General features: G+C 39.2%; 1 protein-coding gene across 1 annotated transcript in view; it reads left to right on the top strand.

Annotated features, from left to right (window-relative positions):
• The window catches only part of GHR (growth hormone receptor), a 208,871-nt gene that overhangs the window by 159,816 nt on the left and 27,405 nt on the right, over positions 1 to 21,650 (top strand). The window contains exon 3 of the mRNA XM_006889556.1: positions 9,645 to 9,774. Within this exon, the coding sequence (XP_006889618.1) occupies positions 9,645 to 9,774 (130 nt within the window). The remainder of the gene's footprint in view (positions 1 to 9,644; positions 9,775 to 21,650) is intronic.

Genomic DNA, 21,650 nt, shown 5'->3' on the forward strand with positions numbered 1-21,650 from the left:
ATTAGGTATTATTTGCATGACAACAGTCAAATATAAGAGCTGCATATTAAAGTGGACTGGGGCAGGGAGATTGTACAACAATGAAAGCATTTTTCTCAAAGAGAAAAGTGAACTGGGGGCTGGGGAGCAGGGAGGTAAATGTGCAGCAATGAATGAATGGAAATCCAAGTTCTCTGTAAACTTTCATTAAAATCTCAATTTAAAAAAAAATAGGATGGACATGGGGGAGGAGAGAGCAGGGAAAGAATAGATAGATAATGAACACTCCGCTGGAATGGAAAAGGTGAGGGACTATCCAAAGGGAATGGATGATTGGATATTGTATATATGGCAATTGACAACCTGCAACAAGGGGAGAAGGTGTATGAATGAATGAATGAAATGAAATTAATAAAACCTGTTTTTCTGTAAACAGTCATTAAAATTACTATTTTTTTTTTAAATAGCAAAGATGTCACTTGAGGACTGTTGTGTGTCTGACCCTAGCCATGAGATTTTTAATCACCACATAAGCATGCAAAAAGCTGGATACTGAATAAAGAGAATCAAAGAATTGTTGCATTTCAATTATGGTACTGGCAAAGAATACTGAATATATCCCTCTGGGATGTCTTTGTAGCCAAACCACAAACAAGCCTATAAAGAGAACAATAACAATCAAGAAGAGCATATCTCTGAGACCAATTAACCGTAAAATACCAAAGGAATCATTTGCCCCAAATCAAAGCTCAGAAGGCAGAAAGGGACAGCAAAGAAAGATAAATGGACATGCAGGACCCATGGAGGGAACGGAAAGGGTGCAACTACATGGAAGGAGTTGCAACTAGTTAAGCAAAATGTGCATAAGTTTTTGAATGAAAAATTAGTCTGATCAGTAAAATTTCATATGAAAACGACTCGACGGCACATAACAACAACAACAACTTGTATATATATACCATCAACTGCCTAAAGAATGAACAAATCTGTCTTGGAAACAGTACAGCCAAAATGTTCCCTGGAAAGGAGAATGGCAAATCTTCATTTAGCATACTGTAGACATATCACAAGGAACTAAACTGTAAAGAACATAATGGTTGGTAAATTAGAGAAAACGTGGAAGACCCTCAGCAAGTTATATTACCATATGGATTCAAATGTTCAATGGCTGTGAAGATGACACAGGAGAAAGCAGTGTTTGTTCTGTTGTACAGGAGTCACAGTTGGAGCCAATTCAACAGCACCTAACAGTGGCAACAACCATATATTTAGGCTAAGCAGTCACTCAGAGATTTGACTCATGGCCTTTGCAGGCATGGTCTAGGAAGTAGGCTAGCTCTGCGGGAATGGCCATTTCTTGTTTATTATTTGTGGAAGAAGCATTAGCATTTCACCATACTTGGCATGGGTCCTTGTATTTATGCAATCCGCCGAACATCTGAAAGCTATTTCAGTAGACAGTAAGTATTTCCTCATTTTGGCTTGTGTTCAGTTGTAACCGTTCTTTATCCAGATCAGTGGGACTGAGCACACTGCGACTGTTTTTCTCTTCGAAAACTGATCATTGAATGCAGAGTACTCATATCTACAGAAATTCGCCAAAAGACATTTATTTAGTCCCATGTTCTCATGCTAGTCTTTCATTTTTCATCCAAATATAGCAACATACTTTAGTTTGATCTTATGATCTCTACCCTCATTTAGTATTGAAATCATATTTGAAGCATAGTTCTCCGGTCTATGGCATTGTTTTCCTTAATATAAGGTTATACTATTTTAACTCAGTAGGCCTTTTGGGTTTTGCTTCCTTAGTCATACTTAGGATCATTGGGGTTTTTCTCCCTCCTCTTTCCCTCTCTTCCTTGCTTACTATCACCTGCTGCTTCAATAAGTGGAAATCTTCAATTGGCTTTATTTTGTAATAGAGAAGAGTTTTCCCTTCAAGACTCCATCTCCACCCAAATTATCTAAGGTCTTCTGTTCTGCAGTTAAATCCAACAGGGATTCCATGGGAGAAAGATGAGAAGTAACGATGTACCCCTCAAAAACCAATGGTTTGCTATGAGTCTGAAATGACACTACCACAATGGGTTTAATTTGGCTTATCAGCTTTCTGGGACTATATACATCTTTACAAGAGGACACTACACATCTAACTCTAGAGTGCCTTGTGGAAGAGTACTGAATATCCCATGGACGGCCAAAAGAACAAACACACAGGTCTGGGAAAGGGTGCAGCCAGAGTGCTCCTTGCAGGTAAAGATGATACAGCTTTGTCTCACATACTGTGGGCATGTTGCTAGGAGAAGTTTTCATTTGGAGAGGGATGCCATTCTTGGAAAGGTACAGGGTCACTGAAGGAGAGGAAAATCCTCAACCAGGTGGATTGACACAGTGATTGCAGCAGTGGGCTTGAGTGTGTTAGATATTGTGAGGATGGCACAGGATAAGACAGGGTTCAGCTCTGATGTTTCTTTTTTTTTTCTATAATTATATTTTATTAATTTTCATAAACATTTACAGAGATTTTGGGTTTCCATTCATTCACAGCTGCACCATTCTCTCTACCCTCCTCCCAGTTTGTTCTTGTCCAAATGCCACAGTGCTTGTCAAAGCCAGTTCTGATTAATCTTCTTTGTCAGTGTGTCCTTTGCCATTCCCTATCACTCCTCCCTGAGAGAGACTTCACCCTGAGTCATAAGGAAAAGGGGATGGCGTATTCTCTTAGCTACTTCCTGCTGAAAAGGGACGCCGTGGGTTTCAGGGTGAAGATCTTCTCTCACTACTCTAAAGGGCCCCTTTGGCAGTAGGAAACACATAGACTATTATGGAGATTGATTTTGGAATTTAGATGCACTCTTATTGATTGTGCCTGGCCATACATGTTCATATCCTTGAAGATGTATCATGGGGGTGTTGCAACCCAGAAGACACAAATTTGACTAACAAGTTATAAGTACATGAGTCAAAAATTATGCCGTGACCTCAGTGGTACCTAACAACATTGATCTTTTCATTCCATTCCAGCCTGATGCATTATGTCTTATGTCAGTCAGCAGAGCTCCTTGCCTTCCACATATTGATTATTAAAATACATATGTAGCTACAAGCCAAAAATCCCATTTTTAAGCATAAAGGATCCAAAGAGGAAATGGAAATGAATCCTAAATCTGTTGCCAATATTTTTTATCTCAGTAGTATTACTATTTTTTCAAAATATGAGACAACTTATATTGGACTTTCTCATTTCCCTTAATGAGAATTAATTTAGAACCAAAAGTGGTTCCCCTGACGATTGTACCATTTTGTTCAAATTTACTATAAATGGATATTGGGTTATACTATCTAGGTTTTTTGGTGGCTTAATGGTAAGGAATTTTCCTGTCAACCCAAAGGCACACAGTTTGAATCCACCAGCTGCCACAGGAAAAAGATGTGTAATCTCCTTCCATGCAATTTACAACTTCTGAAAACCCACTGAAGAGTTGGCTATGGATTAGTTGCAACTCAAAGGTGCCTAATAACAAAAACAACCAAAGTTTGTATCCAAGTTTTAACTGTAAAAATAATTTTAAATAAAAATAGAGCAGGAAATATTTCTAGTTCAGTAGCAACTATGTATTCATGTGAAGTTCATGAAGAAAACTTGAGGGTCATGATTACTTGTTTGTCTTCATGGTGAAATAAAAAGCAAATTTCTAAGTGGATTTTTTCAGAGATAGCCAAAGAGGTACTCATTTTAAATAGGGTTTTGAACTGATTCTTCCAATATAAATAACAGCCAACAAAGAAAAACTAGAATGAACTTAAATTTCTAAAGTGTGAGTGAATAAGAATGGAAAAAATTTACAAGTGGACAACCTGCTAAAAACTCAGTCTCTCTCTGGGAAAACAAGAGCAACATGTGTATTGCACAGTAACCAATTCTCTTTATAAGCACAATCAGAAACAGCAAGACCCAGGGCAAATTTGTTCTTTCAGCAGCCCATGGATTGCTCGGTGCTCTTCTCCAACATCACAACTCAAAGACAGCAATTCTTCCGCTGTCATCCTTATTCATTGTCCAGCTCTCAGATGCATAGCAAGAGATCAGAAAGACCATGGCCTGAATCAGACACACCTTAGTCCTCAAACTGACTCCATTACTCCTCAATAATTTAGAGAGGTCCCTAACTGCAGAAATCCTTAGCAACAGTGATAATAGTAACAGGAATTAATTAGGAGGAACTAAGCAGACATTCATACTTCAGTTCCCAAAAGATATTTTGTTTCTAAAACCACCATACATCTATTTACAGAAGTCCCTTTAGGTTATTTTTGAACACTGCTTTCAGTTTTTTATTTAGTAAATCCCTTAGTTCAAATACTTAATCCAGTTAATAATATTCCCTATCCTCATCCTTGTTGTACCTGACTCAACGGAACCTAACAACAACAACGTCCCTTATCCAGGTTAATTGATCAATAAATACCTACAGAGTTTATATAATAGCATTAGCTCATAATTCCTAAAGATCAGAATCTCAGTATCCAGTTTGACAAGATCCTCTCTTTCAAGGTCTCTCAGAAGGCTGGGATCAACATGTCCCAGGGCTACAATCTCATCTTAAGGCTGGATCAGGAAAGGATCTGCTTCCGCATTCTCTGTGGATGTTGGCAGGATTGAGTTCATGAAGGATTGTTAGGCTAAAGGCCTTAACTCTTGATGGCTTGTAGCCAGAGGCTCTTCTTAGTTGTATGTAATGTAGATCTCACAAGCATAGCAACATGCTTTGTCAAAACAACCAAGAAAAAAAAAGCTAATAGTAAAATGATAGTCACGATATTTTGAGAGCTAATAATGAAAGTCATTGCCTCTAAATGATGCCATAACCTATTGGTTAGAGGCAGGTTACTCAACTGGAGGAAATACACAGTCCTAATATATATCAGAAAGTACACCCACGATGCTCCTTAGAGGCAAAGATGGTAAGACTTCATTGCATAAACTTTGAGCTTATTGTCAGGAGGGGTTCAGTACTTGGAAAATGACCTCATGGTTAAAAAACAGAGGGTCAGAGAAATAAAGGAAGACCCTTAACCAGATGGATTGACATAGTGAGTTCAGCACAGGGCTGGAGCACAGCAGGGATTGTAAGGATGGCACAGAATAGGACAGGGTTTTCATCTGTTGTTCATAAGTTGGAGTTGACTCAGTGGTGCGCTAACAACCAAATGGAGATCAGTAGGCAGGAATCATTGTAAGCCACCTCAAAGTTACCTGCGATTGCACTTAACTTCACATATTTAGCTGTAAAAGATGGGGAAAAGTATGTGACTACAAGAATGAAGATGGAAAACAGGAAGAAGAGGCAGGCAGAGAACAACATAGCTTTCCTGGACTACATCCTATCAAGGTGCCATCTGTGGGTACACACTCCACCTTATTAGCACCACAACCATGAATTTCTTCTTTTTTATTTAAAATGAGAGGATAATGCGGGCATTTCTATTCATATGGACTTAAAAGGAAACAGAATAAACAGTACTAAGTTTAAGCAAATAGAATGTGTTTCAAATTAGTTTCTTTTTAAACTACAGTTGTGGATTGTGTTTGGGGATTTATTCTTCAATTAGTGCATGCTTGGCTTGTTTTGCTTTCTGTTTCAAATTTTGAGGGTGGATTCATTTATTCTTCTTCCGTTATGTGGCTGGCCAAAAACACAGGTGATAGGGGCACATGAGTGGGGTCTGTCTTGAGAATTCTTTGGTTGTTTCAACTCTAAAACCAAAATTATGCTTTGGTTCTGTACATAGCTGGATTTTTTATTTTTATTTTACATTGTGTTGTTGTTGTTAGGTGCTGTCAAGTCAAGTATTACTAATTGTGACCATATGAACAGAAGATCTGAACCCTGCCCTATCCTGTGCTGTCTTCAGTCTTCCTGACACACAAGGCTCATGTGGCAGTTGCTGCATCAGTCCACCTGGTCAAAGGTCTTTCTCTTCATTCGCCGACCCTCTACTTTTCCCAGCATCATGTCCCTCTCCAAAGAATAGCACCTCCTAGCAACATGTCCAAAGTATGTGGGGCAAATCCTCAGTATTCTTGCCTCTAAAAAGCATTCCAGTTGTACTTTGTCCAAGACACAGCTGTACATCCTCTTGGCCGTCCATGGGCTGTTCAGTGCTCCTCTCCAACCATCAATTCTTCTGTCATCCTTATTCATTGCCCAGTTCTCAGATATATAGCAAGTGAACAGACTGTGACTTGACTCAGACACATCTAAGTCAAACTGATATCATTACTCCTCAATACTGTGGAGAGGTCCCTAACTGCACATTTTCCCAATACAGTGTATCTCCTTAATTCCTGACTGCTGCTACTAAGGGTGTTAATTGTGGATCCAAGGAAGATTAAATTGTTGATTTTCAATCTATCCTTCCTCCATCATGATGTTGACTATCAGCCCGTGGTAAGAATCTTTGTTTTCCTGACAGTGAGATGCAATTCATACCAAAAGCTGCATTCCTTAATCTTCTGCAGCAAGTGCTTCAAGTCCTCCTCACTTTCAATAAGATGACATGTTTGAGTCATCTGCATAACACAGGTTACTGATACATCTCCCTCTAAACTTGATGCCACATTCCTCTTCAAAGGGCCCAGCTTCTTGAATAATTTGCTCAGCAAACAGATTAAATAGGTATGGAGAGAGATTAAGACCGTGACATACTCCCTCCTTCATTTTAAACCATTAAGTGTTCTTTTTATTTGCACAATAATCTCCTGGTCCATGTATAGGTTTCACATGAGCACTGAGATTCCCATTCTTCTCAATGACAGCCACACCTTGTTATGATCCACACAGTCAAATGCCTTTGCATACTCAATAAAGCACAAATAGACATTCTTCCATTACTTTCAGCCAGGATCCATCTGACATCAGCAATGTGTCCCTGGCACCATGGTCTCTTCTAAATCCTTCTTGAACTTCTGGAAGTTCCCTATCTATGTACTGTTCCAGCCATTTTTAATTATCTCCAGCAGTATTTTGTTTGTGTATGATATTAATTATATTGTTTGATAGTTCCCAAATTCAATTGGATCACCTTTCTTGAGAAAGGTGATTTTCTGAATGTGTAATTACATTGTGTACATGACTATCAATGGTTGTATATGGCACTGAGGAACTGAAGTTGTCAAGTGCCTTGGATCTCGGCTACCGCTGCCGTAGGTGTTGAGGAAATTTAGATCCAAATGGTTTGGTAAAATCAAGGATTAATCACTGGCAGAACCAGAACTAGAAACAAACCCTCAGGGTTTCAAATACAGTGCATCTCCTTTTCTTATTGTCTGTGCAAAAGAGCAGTTAGAATGTGAAATATTCTCTTCATGCCGACAAGCATTAAAATATTTGTGATTTAATATATTTTAATGATCACCTATTTTAGGGAACAGCCTAAAATGAATGTTTTCATTCATTTAGCTAATGGAGGGGAAAAAATAACATCTGTAGATACTTTACTGTACAATTAGGGAGCTATGGTAGCCTAGTAGGCAAAGAGTTATTTTCCCAACCCAGAGGCAAGCAGTTTGAATCCAAGCTGCTCCTTGGGGAAAAGATAGGCAGTCTCTTCCCATGCCATTTACAGCCTCTGAAAACCTGCTGGAGGGTCAGCTATGAGTCAATTTTGACTTACCAGCACATAACAACAACAATTACTGTATAGTAGGTGCTGGCTTGCATTTCTTTGCTACCTTGATAAGGATGACCATTACCCTATTTCTTTTACTTCACAAGATTCCTACTTCCCCACACTCCCATTTGAATGCAAACCCCATTGAAGAACGGGACTTTGTGAGTTTTGTTCATTGCACAAAAATACAGGTTTAATAAGTATTTGTTGAATGAATGACTAAAGGATGAAGGTGTATGATTCCTGTCCCTTGTGAGTTTGTTGCCAGAGGAAAGAAACATTTTTGGTTCTTGTGGGGGGGGGGGGATTGGAATCAGGAAGGTTTATGTGTCTATTTGTTTGCTGTTTGTTTTTAAGTTCTGTTTTAAAGAACTCATACAGTTACACCAAGTTTGAGAGCCTCCTAATGACTGAGAATGAGAGTTTCAGATCAGAGAACATACTAAGTTGACAGTTGATTTGAAGATTAATCAAATTAGTATCCAAGATAAAAAAAAAAATGGGATGAATAAAATGAACTTGGCCATCTCCAAAATGGCAATGGAAGTTGAAGGTCAATCAGTATTTATATAAAAAATTTATTTTGCCACAGACTTGCCTGTTGCAGAGGAATTTTGGCCAAGATCCTGACCAGAGGAGGTATTCTGCACACCCAGATTAAAATAGGCACATAGATGAGCATAAGTTGTTTGGCCATTAGTTAATGAGTTTACTAACTGAAGCTTTTAAAGATAATGCAAATACAAGTAGCTTTCATTCAAAATTGATAAAAATAGAAATGGTCCTGGAGGGATGCCATGGTCCTCATGCCATATCCCATTGCTGCACTTGATTTTAGCACAGATGTGGTATGCAGTGCCAGGATGCACATCGCCGGGCACATTTCAGGTACCCATGTAGTCTTCTCTCAAGACAGGCAAACACACTTATTCCATGTACAGGAACAGCCTGGACGTGTACAGGCGTTATTTAACACCCCTAGGACAACCTTAGCAACAGAAGATGGGAGGAAGGCAGGAAATGCCCTGGTCCCCAGCTTTCTGCAGAAGATGGGAAGCACATCGTATATGACTCATCCTAGGGATTTCTGGAGTGTGGGCCCCAGCTGGCCACTGGTAACCAGCTCATTAAGATACAATGTACTAACTATTCCTTCTTCCTAGCTCACTCTTTCCATTCCTCCATTTCTTGTTCCAGGAATCATCTTCCAAATAAATTTCCCATACTCCAATCCTTGACTCTAGCTCTAGTTTCTTAAAGAAGTATTAAGAAATACAGCATTATTTACCTTCACAAGAACATGGAAACAGCCCAAATGCCCAACCACAATAAAATGGATTGAGAAAGTGTGGTACATTCACATGATACACATAGGAGTAATTTGTGAATCATTACCTAACTTCGGAGTAATTTGTGAATGATACACATAGGAGTAATTTGTGAATCATTACCTAACTTGGGAGGGACTGGAGAGTACTATGCTAAGTGAACTAACTCATTCTCATCAGGACAAATACTGTATAACGCTATTATTGTAGAAATAGATAACAACTAGTAGAATGTGTGTGAGGATTTAAGTTGGGGGGGCAAGAGGCGGGTATGGACAGGGTAGTAATCATGAGGTCGCATGGTTTGATGGACAGGGAGATAGGCTGAGGAGTTGGGGGGATCCAGTATGAGGGGCAATATATACAAACTTTGTGCATAAACCAGTGTAAAATAAAAAAAAAAAAAACAGCAAAACTAATTGCAAGGAAAAAAGAACACTAGCAATCTGTTTGTCTCTGGAATCAAGATGTGACATGCTGGCACGCAGCAGGCTCTGTAATTTAATCAAAGAAAACAGATGCTGGCATCACCTCCTCATTACAGCATCTGCTCCTGGCCTCATTTCTGTAGGTTCCTCCTCACCTGCTAAATATGTGCTGCACTAAAAACATGCATTACTCTCCTGATTTCATGTTTGGCCTTCTCTTTTCATTCTGCAGATTCTTCTGGGGAGTCTACATTCACCAAGTGCCGTTCCCCTGAACTAGAGACATTTTCATGCCACTGGACCAATGAGATTCATCACAATTTAAGGAACCCAGGAGTTGTGCAATTGTTCTATATTAATAGGTATGGCCTCATTCAATTCTGATTTTTTTTCCCTTTCCATTGATTTACTGAGTAAAGAATAGTGAACTTATGCAGTGCTAGGGATATAAGTGATTTATTTTGGTGATCTAAGGGTAGTCATTCATGTAAACCCATTTCCCTCCATTGGATTCCCATCTGAATCTATAAATCCATATGAGAGGAGACTCTCTTTCTCTTTCAGACCAGCCTGTGGTGTCATACTTTTGACCATTCAGTTTAGCACACTGATTTATTTACTACCAAACACTAGGGCTCCTTAACCATTCATTTACTTATTCTAAAAATACTTTATTCACTCTTACTAGGTGTTGATTACTATTGTAGGCATTGGAGCTGCAGGAATGATTAACACAGATAAAATCAGTATTTCCTAAGAATTCTTTCAGAATGGAATGGGACAAACAATTTTTTAAAAAATACTTTATCAGCTGATAGAATAGAGTATTAAGAACAATAAAGCTTAAAAGAGAGTAATACAGCATGTGAATATTTGAAATAGTGGTTGAGCATGCCTGTGAATGTGTGTTACTGGGCACAGGACAAAGTGACCAAATGAAAGCAAGTGAGAAAGTGTATGTGTGTGAAGGGATGTGAATGAGTATAAGTATATATGAGCTTGTGTGTGAATGAATGTGGAACATGCATGTGAATGAGACAGTATGTGAAAGTGTGGGTGAGAATGTGGATTTAGAGTGGTTGGGTGCTATGTTACTAGAGAACTCCAGAAGAAGCCTCTAATGCGGAATCAGGGTGGTCCTGTGAACATCTGGGATGAAGGCTTTCAAGCAGAGGAAAATGCAAGTGCAAAGGCTCTGAGGTAGGACTTTGAGAAAAGCAAGAGGACCATCCTTGACAGCCCAGGATGGGAGATAGATTTCAGTATGGGAGGGAGGCCAGACTGTCCTCAGCCTTAGACACCCTGGCAGAATTTAGGACTTTATCTGTGGTGAGAAACCATAGGGCTGGGCTGGTTTTGTTTTTTCAAATATATGGTTTTAAAGACTTTGGTTTCTATGTAGATAATTGACTATGTCCCTATTAAATTGTTCTATTCAGTAAGGGACTGCAGTGCTGTTCCATTTTTACCAGTGGTTCTCTAAAATAACAGGGGAGAGTGGAACAAAGATCTCTGCATGATCACCACTAATCATTTATTCTAATCCCTCATCTGGCACATGTCTACTTTACTCTTATGTTGTACCTCATTAACTCTATGAAATTATGGGCTCAAACAATATATTGTTTCCTTTTTCCCACCCACCCCTAGGGAAGACCTAAGTGGAGACTTTATCCAGAAGTCCAATTCCTTTAGAGTATGATATTCTCTACCCTCCAAGAAGTAGAGTGGTTGTTTTTGTGTTAGGTGCCTGCAAAGTGATGACAATGCTTAGCGACTGTCCATACAACAGAACAAAATATTGCCCAACCCTGTGCCATCCTCACCATCTCTCAAGTACTCCAAGACCATTGCTTCAGTTACTATGTCAATCCATAACCCTGAAGGTCTTCCGCTCCTTTCCCGACCCTCTTCTTTTCTAAGCATAATGTCCTTTTCAGAAGACTTGCTTCTCTTAATAACCTGCCCAAAGTATGTAAGACAAAGAATTTTTACCATCTTGGCCTCCAATGAGCACCCTGGCATCACTTCTGCCAAGACAGTTTTGTTTGTTCTCTTGGTAACTCAGGATATATCCACTATTCCTCCCCAACTCCACAATCCAAAGGCATTAATTCTTCTTCAGTCTTCCTTATTCATGGTCCAGTCTTCACTCACATATAAATCAATAGAAAGTCTCTTGTTTTGGGTCATGAATACCTTAGTCTCTAAACTGGCTTCCTTGCTCTTTAGCTGTCTTCAGTATTGATTATAACTCAACATTAAGAAAACAAAACTCCTCACAATCAGACCCATAGACAGTGTTAGGGTGAGAATTAGGTAAGTGAGGCAAAACAGAGTGGGGAAAAAATGTTAGGACAGATATTAGTAATATAAAATCAAATGAAGTTCATGGTGGGAGCCAATGGAAAGGAAGGGTCAAACAAAGTGACTGAGGCCAAGTCCAGGCCAATCAAAACCAGAGAATCAGTATTATTAAACAAAAGTGCCTCACAATACATGTGCAGTAGAGGTTGTCTGCATATCAGCCTGATTAGTGTTTTAGGTACAAAAGAGGGGTAAAATCAATTGATCAAGATAAAAACCATCCACCAAATTTTGAGTTTGCAACATCATCCCATTGGTCCAATCTCAAGGCCACAAGCATGCCCAAAGGAAGAAGTGAGCCTGCTACATTACCCACAAAGCAGGTTCACATCTGTCTCTACCTCTTTATTTTCAGAGTTCTTACCCTTTTTGCTATTTGGGGCATATATTTTCTAATAAAGCTGTTTTCACTTTCACCTTCACTCCTGCCTGCTGGCCTTTCTCTTGGCCTTTTGCTCCAACAAGGTCTTGGCCCCCACTAAGATTATTTTGAGCCGAACAGACAACCTGAGGAAAGCTGAACCAAGTCAAGACCAGGGGATTCATCCACGACCAATCTTTCTCTTGTCTCCTACCAGGTTAATTCTTTATCCAGGCAAGGGACATTAAAACCAGGGTATTAACCACACAGTAACAGGCAGCTTCATAGTATATGGAGAATATATGGAGGGGGAAAAGGCATTGTCAAGGATTTCATTTTACTCAGATCCACAGTCAACACCCATGGAAGACTGTATTGTATTCAGAAAATCTCTGTTTTTGTTGACCTAAAGCTGATCTGAACCTTACCCTGTCCTGTTCCAGCCTCATCACGCTAGAGTCCATTGTTGAAGTCACCATGTCAGTCTATCCCATTGGGGGTATCCCTCTCTGTCATTGACCCTCCATCTTTCCAAGCATGATGTCTCTTTCCTAGGAATAGCCTCACCTAGCTACATGTCCAAAGTAGAAAAGACAAAGTTTCACTATCTTTACCTTCAAGGAGTCCTCTGGCTGCAACTTTTCCCAAATCATACTTCTTTGTTCTTTTGGAAGTTCATACAGTATTGCATACTCATGTACAGCACCACAACCCAGAAGCATCAATTCTTCTCCTTATTCATTGTCCATCTCTCTAATGCACAGCAGGTAATTGAGAGGAACATGGCCTGAATAAGGTGTATCTTAGTCTTCATACTGAATCTGCTATCTGGTACCTCTTTAAAATGCTAAAGAACAAGAATATGAGACAAATCATGCCATCCCAAAATATGTATAATAAATCCTAACTTCTCTGGCTATGGTTATTATCTCATTTATGAGTAGGCTATTTTTGTTATACTTATGATGCTGGGTTAGTGTTGTTGTTGTTATTGGGTGCCTTTGAGTCTACCAAGATTCCTAACAACCTTATTATAGCAATAGATCTACACGGTGCTAAGCCATCTCATCTTGCTCATTGTTGGAATCATTGTTTCAGTCCATCCAGTTGAAAGTCTTCCTCTCTTTTGTCTTTCCTCCACATTTGCTAGCATGAAGTCCTTTTCCAAGAACCCTCCTGGCAGCCTCCTGGATGGAAATAGGTGAGACAAAGTTTCGCTATTCTTGCCTCTAAAGAGCTCTCTAGATAAACTTTCTCAATAGATAGAGTATATCTTTTCTTATTAAACTGTGATTTGGGTGAAAGTGTACAAAACAAAATGAGTTTTCTAGTTCACAGTTTATGCACATTTGTTTCCATGATTAGTTGGAATTACCACAATTCTAGCAGCCCTCTTCCCACCTCTTCCCTGAGTTCCTGTTATTATTCATCCTCTTTCTTTTTGTTTCTTACATTCTCAGTTTTGTTTTGGGACAAATATTGCACTCTATTCTCATGTTTAAATGTTCTAAGGAATATGTTCCTCACAGGTGTTCTTTTTCATGTTAATTATTTGTTTGGCTAAAAGGTGACCTCAGGGTTGGCTTCAGTTCCAGGCCTGAAAAATAACTAATGGCTACAGTATTAGAAATTGTACAAGTCTATATCAGACTAGTCAATGTGGTCTTTTTAAGATAATGTTTTTTAAATTATTATCCTATACTTTCTCGCATCAGTGCAGGGCCTTCTGTGGTCCTGCCCAGAGCAGTGGGTGGTAGTAGAAGGGTACCATGTATTTCATCTGGTCTCTATGTAGTTGAGGCTGCATGGTTCATGCGAAAGGACACTGAGTGGTACACAAGATAAAGAGTTAAAGATGACAAAGGCAAATACTGTTAGTACTCAATCTGATGCTAGACTCTGTGACACTGATGTGTCAAATGCGATCATGGTTACCTATGGTGGACAGTGTTTGGCGGAGCTCCCTGATTAAAACAAGCTTGGAAGCAGGAGTGGCATCCACCACTGAAATAGCTTGGAAATTCTATGAACTTGGAGAAACAATGAAAGTTATACAAGTGTTCAGGTCTTTCATTCAGAGGGTCAGTATGAGTCATCTACGACTCAATGGCACTCAACAACAACAGCTCAATCTTTCAATAATACAAAATAATCTATGAAGCAATACATGCACAAATTTGGAAGAACAATTATGCAAAGGTTTTTATATCACAAGGTAATATCACAAGAATTTATATATTTAGTAGAGGATCTTTCTACATATGTATTTGCATTACTGCAAATATATCCATGTATATAGTAATGCATGGGAAGAAAATGTGAAGTTATGAAACATTCTTAGCCATAAACAAGCAGCTTGGTAGAAGTCCTTATTGGGCTTCATAGTTTACAGTCTCAGGGAATATCCAGATCAACTGGCAAAATTTATAGAGAAAATATTGATCCTATTTTGTCAAGTATAAATGAAATCTTGGTCTCTCCCCACTCTAAAGGATGACGGAAACTAAAGACTCTGGTACCTTGATCCACAAGGAGTTGCTCTGATAATCCCAAGGTGGCACATCTTTCACAGCTCAAATCCACCAAAGCCTCAGTGAGACAAAGATGGGCAATATTTTCCCATGTAATTTACAGCCCCCCAAAACCTGCTGGAGGATCTAGTATGAATAGATTCTGACTTAATGGCAATGAGTTTGGGTCCTTTAGTAAGAAATACTTAGCCCAAAAGACTAACGCATTTAATAATGAAAAGCAAAGTCAACAGCCTTCAGTGTGCATTACACATTACAAAAAAAAACCAAAAACACAAAACACAAAAACTCACAACTGAGCCAGTAAGCAACATCATGATAAATGGAGAGAATGTTGACATTGTCAAGGATTTCTTTTATTTGAATCCATAATCAAAACCAATGGTAGCAGCAGTCTATAAATAACAATATGTTGCATTGGACAAATCTGCTACAACAGACTCTTTAAAACAAACTTTGGGAACTGAGCTTCATCTGACCCAAGCCTTGGTATTGTTCAGTTGCCTTATGTGTATGTGAAAGCTGGACAATGGATTCGTAGCTCAACTCATTGCTGTCAAGTCAGAATCTATTCACAGCAGACTCTCCAGCAGGATTTCAGAGGCTTTAAATTACATGTAAATTGCATAGGAGGAGATTCCCCATCTTTCGTGAGACAATGAATTAAGATGACCTAAAGAGAAAATAATACATTGACACCTTTGAATTATAATGTTTATAAAGAATATTTAATATACCATATACAGCCACAAGAATGAATAAATCCCTTTTTGGAGAAGCACAGCCAGAATGTGCCCTAGAAACAAGGATGATGAGACCTTGTCTCATATAAGTTAGCAGGACAGAGAAGTTCTGGTGAAAGACACCATTATTACATGATTACTTTACTTGGGAAAGTAATAGTTGTTGTTGTTTGGTGCCATCAAGTTGAGTATGACCCATAGTAATCCTAAGAACAACAAATCTGATCCATAGTGACCCTGTGAACCACAGATCTGAACCCTGTCCTATTCTGTGCCATCATCACAGTTCCTGACACACCACAGCCCATTGCTGCAATCACAGTGTCAATCCCCGTGGTTGAGGATCTTCTCATTTACCAACATTATACCTTTCCAAGCATCGTGTCCCTCCCTGTCCAAGGAACAGACCCTCCTTGCACCACTCCCAAAGTGTGTGTGGCAAAGCCTCATCATCTTTGCCTCCAAAGAGCTCTCTGTCTGCACCCTTCCCAAGACATATCTGTTTGTTCTGTTGGCAGTCTATGGGTTGTTCAGTATTCTTCTCCAACACCAATAGCTCAAAGGCATCCATTCTTCTTCTGTCATCATTAATCATTGTCCAGTTCTCAGATTCATAACAAGTGATCAGCACATGTTCTGTTGGCAGTCTATGGGTTGTTCAGTATTCTTCTCCAACACCAATAGCTCAAAGGCATCCATTCTTCTTCTGTCATCATTAATCATTGTCCAGTTCTCAGATTCATAACAAGTGATCAGCACAACCAAGGCATAAGTCAGATGCATTTTAGTCCTCAAACTGGCATCATTACTCCTCAATAATTTGAAGAGGTCCTTAACTTCAGACTTTTCCAGTGCACTGTGTCTCCTGATTTCCTGACTGCCGGTACCAAAGGTGTTAACTGTGGATCCAAGTATGCTGAAGTAGTTGACAATTTCACTTTTTCTCCATCTATCATGCTGTTGTCTATCAGTCCAGTGGTAATAATCTTTATCTTCTTGATATTGAGATTCAATTCATATTGAAGGCTGCATTCTTTGATCCTCTGTAGCAAGTGCTTCAAGCCCTCCTCATTTTCAGCAAAGTTGTGTTATCTGCATAATGCAAGTAATTGATGAGCCTCCCTCTGATCCTCATGCCACGTTACTCTTCACAGAGAACAGCTTCTCAGATAATTTGCTCAACATACAGGTTAAATAGGTATGGAGAGAGAATACAACCCTGATGCACTTCCTTCCTAATTTTAAACCAAGTAGTGTTCCCTTGCTCTATTCACCCAGCAGCCTCCTGGTCTGGGTTCCACATGAGCACAATTAAGTGGTCTGGGAGTCTCATTCTTCTTAATGGTTGTTTTGATTTAATTATCAGGTGTGAGTTGTTTGGTCATTTTTAATTCATTTAATGAACAACAATCAATTGTGGTATGGGAGCCTCTTGTTTAAACCATTTAGAACCTGGTGTGCCTTTTTGATCAAAAGTTGTTTGAGGCTTGCCTGAAAGCTACTTATTTGAAGCAATTGGATTCTGGAAGCTAGGTCATTTTACTTAATTAACAATCAGATGTAAGTTGTTTGGTCATTTTTAGTTCTTTAATAACTAAGTGTAAATAATTTAATCATTTTTATTTAATTAACAATCAGTTGTAGGACTGGGAGCTTCTTATTTAACACAGTTAGGACCTGGTATGCCAGTCTTTGTGATTAAAAGTTGAAGACTGGTATTAAGACTGATTTGTTATTGTTGTTGTGTACCATCAGGTTGGAATCGACCCATAGCTGACCCACCTCACCCTACCCCCATGGTTTTCAGAGGCAGTTAATCACATGGGAGGAGATTGTCCATCTTTCTCCCATAGAGCAACTGGTGGCCTTGAATCATGTGCCTTTGGGATTGCTATTAGAGTTACAAATTAAAGTGTCAGTTGGTTGTATTTGGAGAAAAGATTGTTCTAATCGGTACAGCACTTGTCTGTGAGTTTGCAGTACGAGATAACTTGTACGTTGCTGTGGTCCTGAAAGTTATCGCACTGGTGTGTTAAATGCCAAAATGGTTACCTGTGGTGGACAGGTTTTAGTAGAGCTCAAGATTAAGACAGCCTAGGAAGCAGGATTGGCCAAACATGTCTTAACAGGTCTCTGAAAACTCTATCAGCAGTAGAGAGACGTGGATAGTTATACTATTAAATAGTAGATCCCAGATTGGAAGTCAGTTGAAATGAGGAAAAATAATGGTAGAGTTAATGAAAAATAGGAAGACCTTTAACAAGATGGGCTGTCACAATGGCTCCAACACTGGACTCAAACATAGCAATTATTGTGACGCTAGCATAGATCTAAGCAGTAATTCCTTCAGTTGTGTATGAGGGCACTATGAATCAGCACCAACTAGATGGCACCTAACAACAATAAGCCACAGTATAGTTTATCTGGCAATGTTATAATGTAAGGGGTTAAGTGTATTAAGACTAGACTTCACTTATTAATTCACACTTGTGTTAAACTTCTCATTGCGGACTTTGACTTAGGATACACACACACACACACACACACACACACACACACACACACACACACTCTCTCTTTCTGTAATCAGAGCCAGTGGAGGGGGAAAGAGCAGGGAAGTGGGTGGTGCACCAAGCTTTCAGCTGTCTGTATGACCTTGATATCTAAATCTGACAGAATTTAAAGCTGATGTGCTGTCAGCGACACAGCAAAAACTGTGCCTGGCTCTGCTCCATGCCAAGTGAGCTGGCAGAGATAGAGCCTCCACATTATTAGGGAAGCTGAGCCTAAAAAGTATTCTCCAGCCTTTGAGATGAAGACTGTGCCAAGTTCAGGCTCTAAGCTTGCAGCATGAATGCAAATCACAGGTGTGGCAAGGGAAGCTCTGCAGAGCATGTCAGGGATACTGTAGTCTCAGTCCCTTGTATGCAAATGCCTGTTTTCAAAGGATGTGAATGAGTGAAATTCAGTCCTTAGGGACTAAGGATGTCTCCTTCCCATGTGATTCATTCCCTAACTTATGCTCTCCACAGAAATTTTAGTGTCCTTTTTTCTGTAAAGATTAACTTATATGCAAACTTATGTTGGAAATTAAAAGAGAAAAATACCTTTTATTTGTTTAAGCCTTTTCTTTTTCTTTGTTGTTGGATGCCATAAAGTCAATCACGACTCATAGCGACCTTATCCTCCACCTGTTAACTTTTAAAAGGTTACATTTAAGCCCAAACAGAATGAGTGGCATGAAATGAAAAGTGTCCTTAATACATAAATGATGTTTTGTTATTTTTTTTTTCCAATTAGTTATTTTTAGGTAGAAAGTATGTTTTCTTTATTTTGTTTGGGGTTTTGTGTTGTTTTTTAAAAGTCTCTTTCAAGGGGAGCTCTGGTGGCCTAGTGGCAAGAATCTGAACTGCAATCCCAGAGGAACATGGTTCGAATCCACCAGACGCTCTGCCGGAGAAGGAGGTGCAATATCCTCCTGTACCAGTCAGATCTGATTTGACGGTACACGTACACAAAATTTAAAAAAAAAAAGTCTCTTTCACTGTTCCCTTTTCTGGTAGCAAAGCTAAAATATTTTCTTCCTAGATGAAAGAGGAAAGATAAAAAAATAATTTTCATTTATAAGTTGGCCTTACTCATCTGCATAGTGATTTAAATAAAAAATCCAAGAGTAGCTGTTTAGTGAGTCCATATAGAGGTTTTTTGTAATAGTTCAGTAGATATATTTTAAATATTGATTCATAATAAATTCAAATTTGGTTAATGAGGAGGAGGAGGGGTTTGAATCAAGATGAGTTGTGGGTTGATATCCTTGACCATAGATAATATTCTTGATATCATGAAGAAAACAAAAGTCATTATGAAAACAGAGGAGGGGGGAAATGGAAATGGATGTCAGAAGAGACTCTGAAGATTGCACTGGAATATCGAGAAGCCAAATCTAAAGGAAAACATGCTGAAATGAAAGAGCCGAACAGACAGTTTCAAAGGGCAGCTCAGGAGAACAAAGCAAGGTATTATCATGAAATGTGCAGAGAGCTGGAATTGGAGAATAAAAAGGCAAGAACTCGCTCTGCATTTCTCAAGATGAAAAAAACTAAATAATAAGTTTATGCCTCTTGTTCCAATGTTGAAAGATGCTATGGGCAATGTATTGAATGACCTAGAAAGGATCGATGGAGAGAATACACAGTGTCACTGTACCAGAAAGAATTGATTGACACTGAAAAATTTCAGTAAGTACCATATAAATAGGAGCCAATGGTAACGAAACAGGAAATGGAAGCTGCATTGAAGGCATTGGCAAACAATAAGGCCCCAGGAATAGATCGGATACCATTTGACTTGTTTCAGTTAACAGATGAAGCCTTGGGTGAACTCACCAGCCTTTGCCAGAAAATTTGGAGGATGGCTATCTGGCCAACAGATTGGAAGAGGTCCATATTTGTTCCTATTCCCAAGAAGGATTATCCAACTGAATGTGAAAATTATCAGACAATATCATTGATATCACATGCAAGCAAAATACTGCTGAAGATGATTCAAAAATGTGTGGAACAGTACAGAAATAGGAAATTGCCAGAAGTTCAAGCAAGATTTAGAAGAGGCTGTGGCATCAGGGATATCATTGCTGATATCAGATGGATCCTGACTGAAAGTAAGGAATACCAGAAAAACGTCTATTTGTGCTTTATTGACTATGCAAAAGCTTTTGACTGTGTGGATCATGACAAGTTGTTGCTTTGAGTTGTGACATTGGGAAGAATAGGAATCCCAGAGCATTTGATTGTGCTCATGAGAAACCTATGCGTGGATCAGGAGGCTATGTTGCATGGTTTGGAACTGGGAAGGGAGTGCATTGAGAATGTATTCCATCTCAATACCTGTTCAAACTATATGCTTAGCAAATTATCCAAAAAGTTGGACTCTATGAAGAGGAATGTGGCATTAGGATTGGAGGGAGTCTCATCAATAACCTGTGTTATGAAGATGACACAACTTTAGTTGCTGATAGTGAAGAAGGTATACATGAAGCACTTACTGCAAAAGATCAAGGAATGCAGCCTTCAATATGGATTGTGTCTCAATATTAAGAAAACAAAGATTCTTACTACTGGTCCAATAGGCAGTGTCATGATGGATGGAGAGGATACTGAAACTGACAACAGCTTCATCTTGCTTGGATCTACAATTAACACCCTTGATATGAGCAGTCAGGAAATAATGAGACATATTACATTTGGAAAATCTGCAGTTAGGAACCTTTCCAAATTATTGAGGAGTAGTGATATCAGTTTGAGGACTAAGGTGCATCAGTTTCAGGCTATGGTCTTTCTGATTACTAGCCATGCATCTGAGAGCTGTACAATGAATAAGGATGACAGAAAAAGAATTGACACCTTTGAGTTGTGTCATTGGAGAAGAGTACTGCACATTCCATGGAAGGTCAAAAAAACGAATTGGAGACGGTGCAGCCAGAGTGCTCTTTGGAAGGAAGAATGATAAGGCCCCACCCCACATATTTTGGAAATACTGCTAGGAGGTGCTGTTTCTTGAAGAATGACATGATGTTGGGAAGGGTCAGGGAAGGAGAAGATCCTCAACCAGGTGGATTCACATGGTAATTGCTGCAATGGGATCTTGTGTGTCAGCAAGTGTGAGGATGGCAGAGACAGGACTAGGTTCAGATCTTTTGCTCATAGGGTCCCTATGAGTCATACTGGACTCAATGGTACTTAACAAAAACCTAACAACAACATCCTTATTCCTTCATTGTTAAGATAAACTCTTTAAGTTGTTTGTCCTGTGAGCTAACGGCCTTGGAATAATCTAAACATCACTTTTCCGCACAGTCCCCCTCATGGCGACCAGATTGCTGGCTTTGCAGAGTTAAAAAACTGTGTGAGACACAGCAGAACTCTGTGTAAGACATAGAAGAGCTATACGCTCTGATATAAATCAGGTCCTGCTAATCACTAGCCCATTTACTCAGAACATTGTGGAATTTGGCATTTTCTTGTTGGAAGACTCTCAGTTATCCTAAAAGTATTTGTTATTTCCTATTTGGCCTCATATTTTAAAAGTCTTTTGGCCACAAGTCTGGGGCTATTTCTATAATGGGAATATAGGTGGGATGGCTGGGTTCTGTGGAGGTGGGTTTTCTGATTTGGGGTTGAGACTAGGGTGTAGTTGCAACAGGGTGTGAACTGATTGGATTTGGCCTCATCTTTAAA

Source organism: Elephantulus edwardii, unplaced genomic scaffold (assembly GCF_000299155.1).
Source record: "Elephantulus edwardii isolate Elephantulus edwardi_28Jun2011 unplaced genomic scaffold, EleEdw1.0 scaffold00079, whole genome shotgun sequence".
In the NCBI taxonomy this organism is placed as follows: Eukaryota; Metazoa; Chordata; class Mammalia; order Macroscelidea; family Macroscelididae; genus Elephantulus; species Elephantulus edwardii.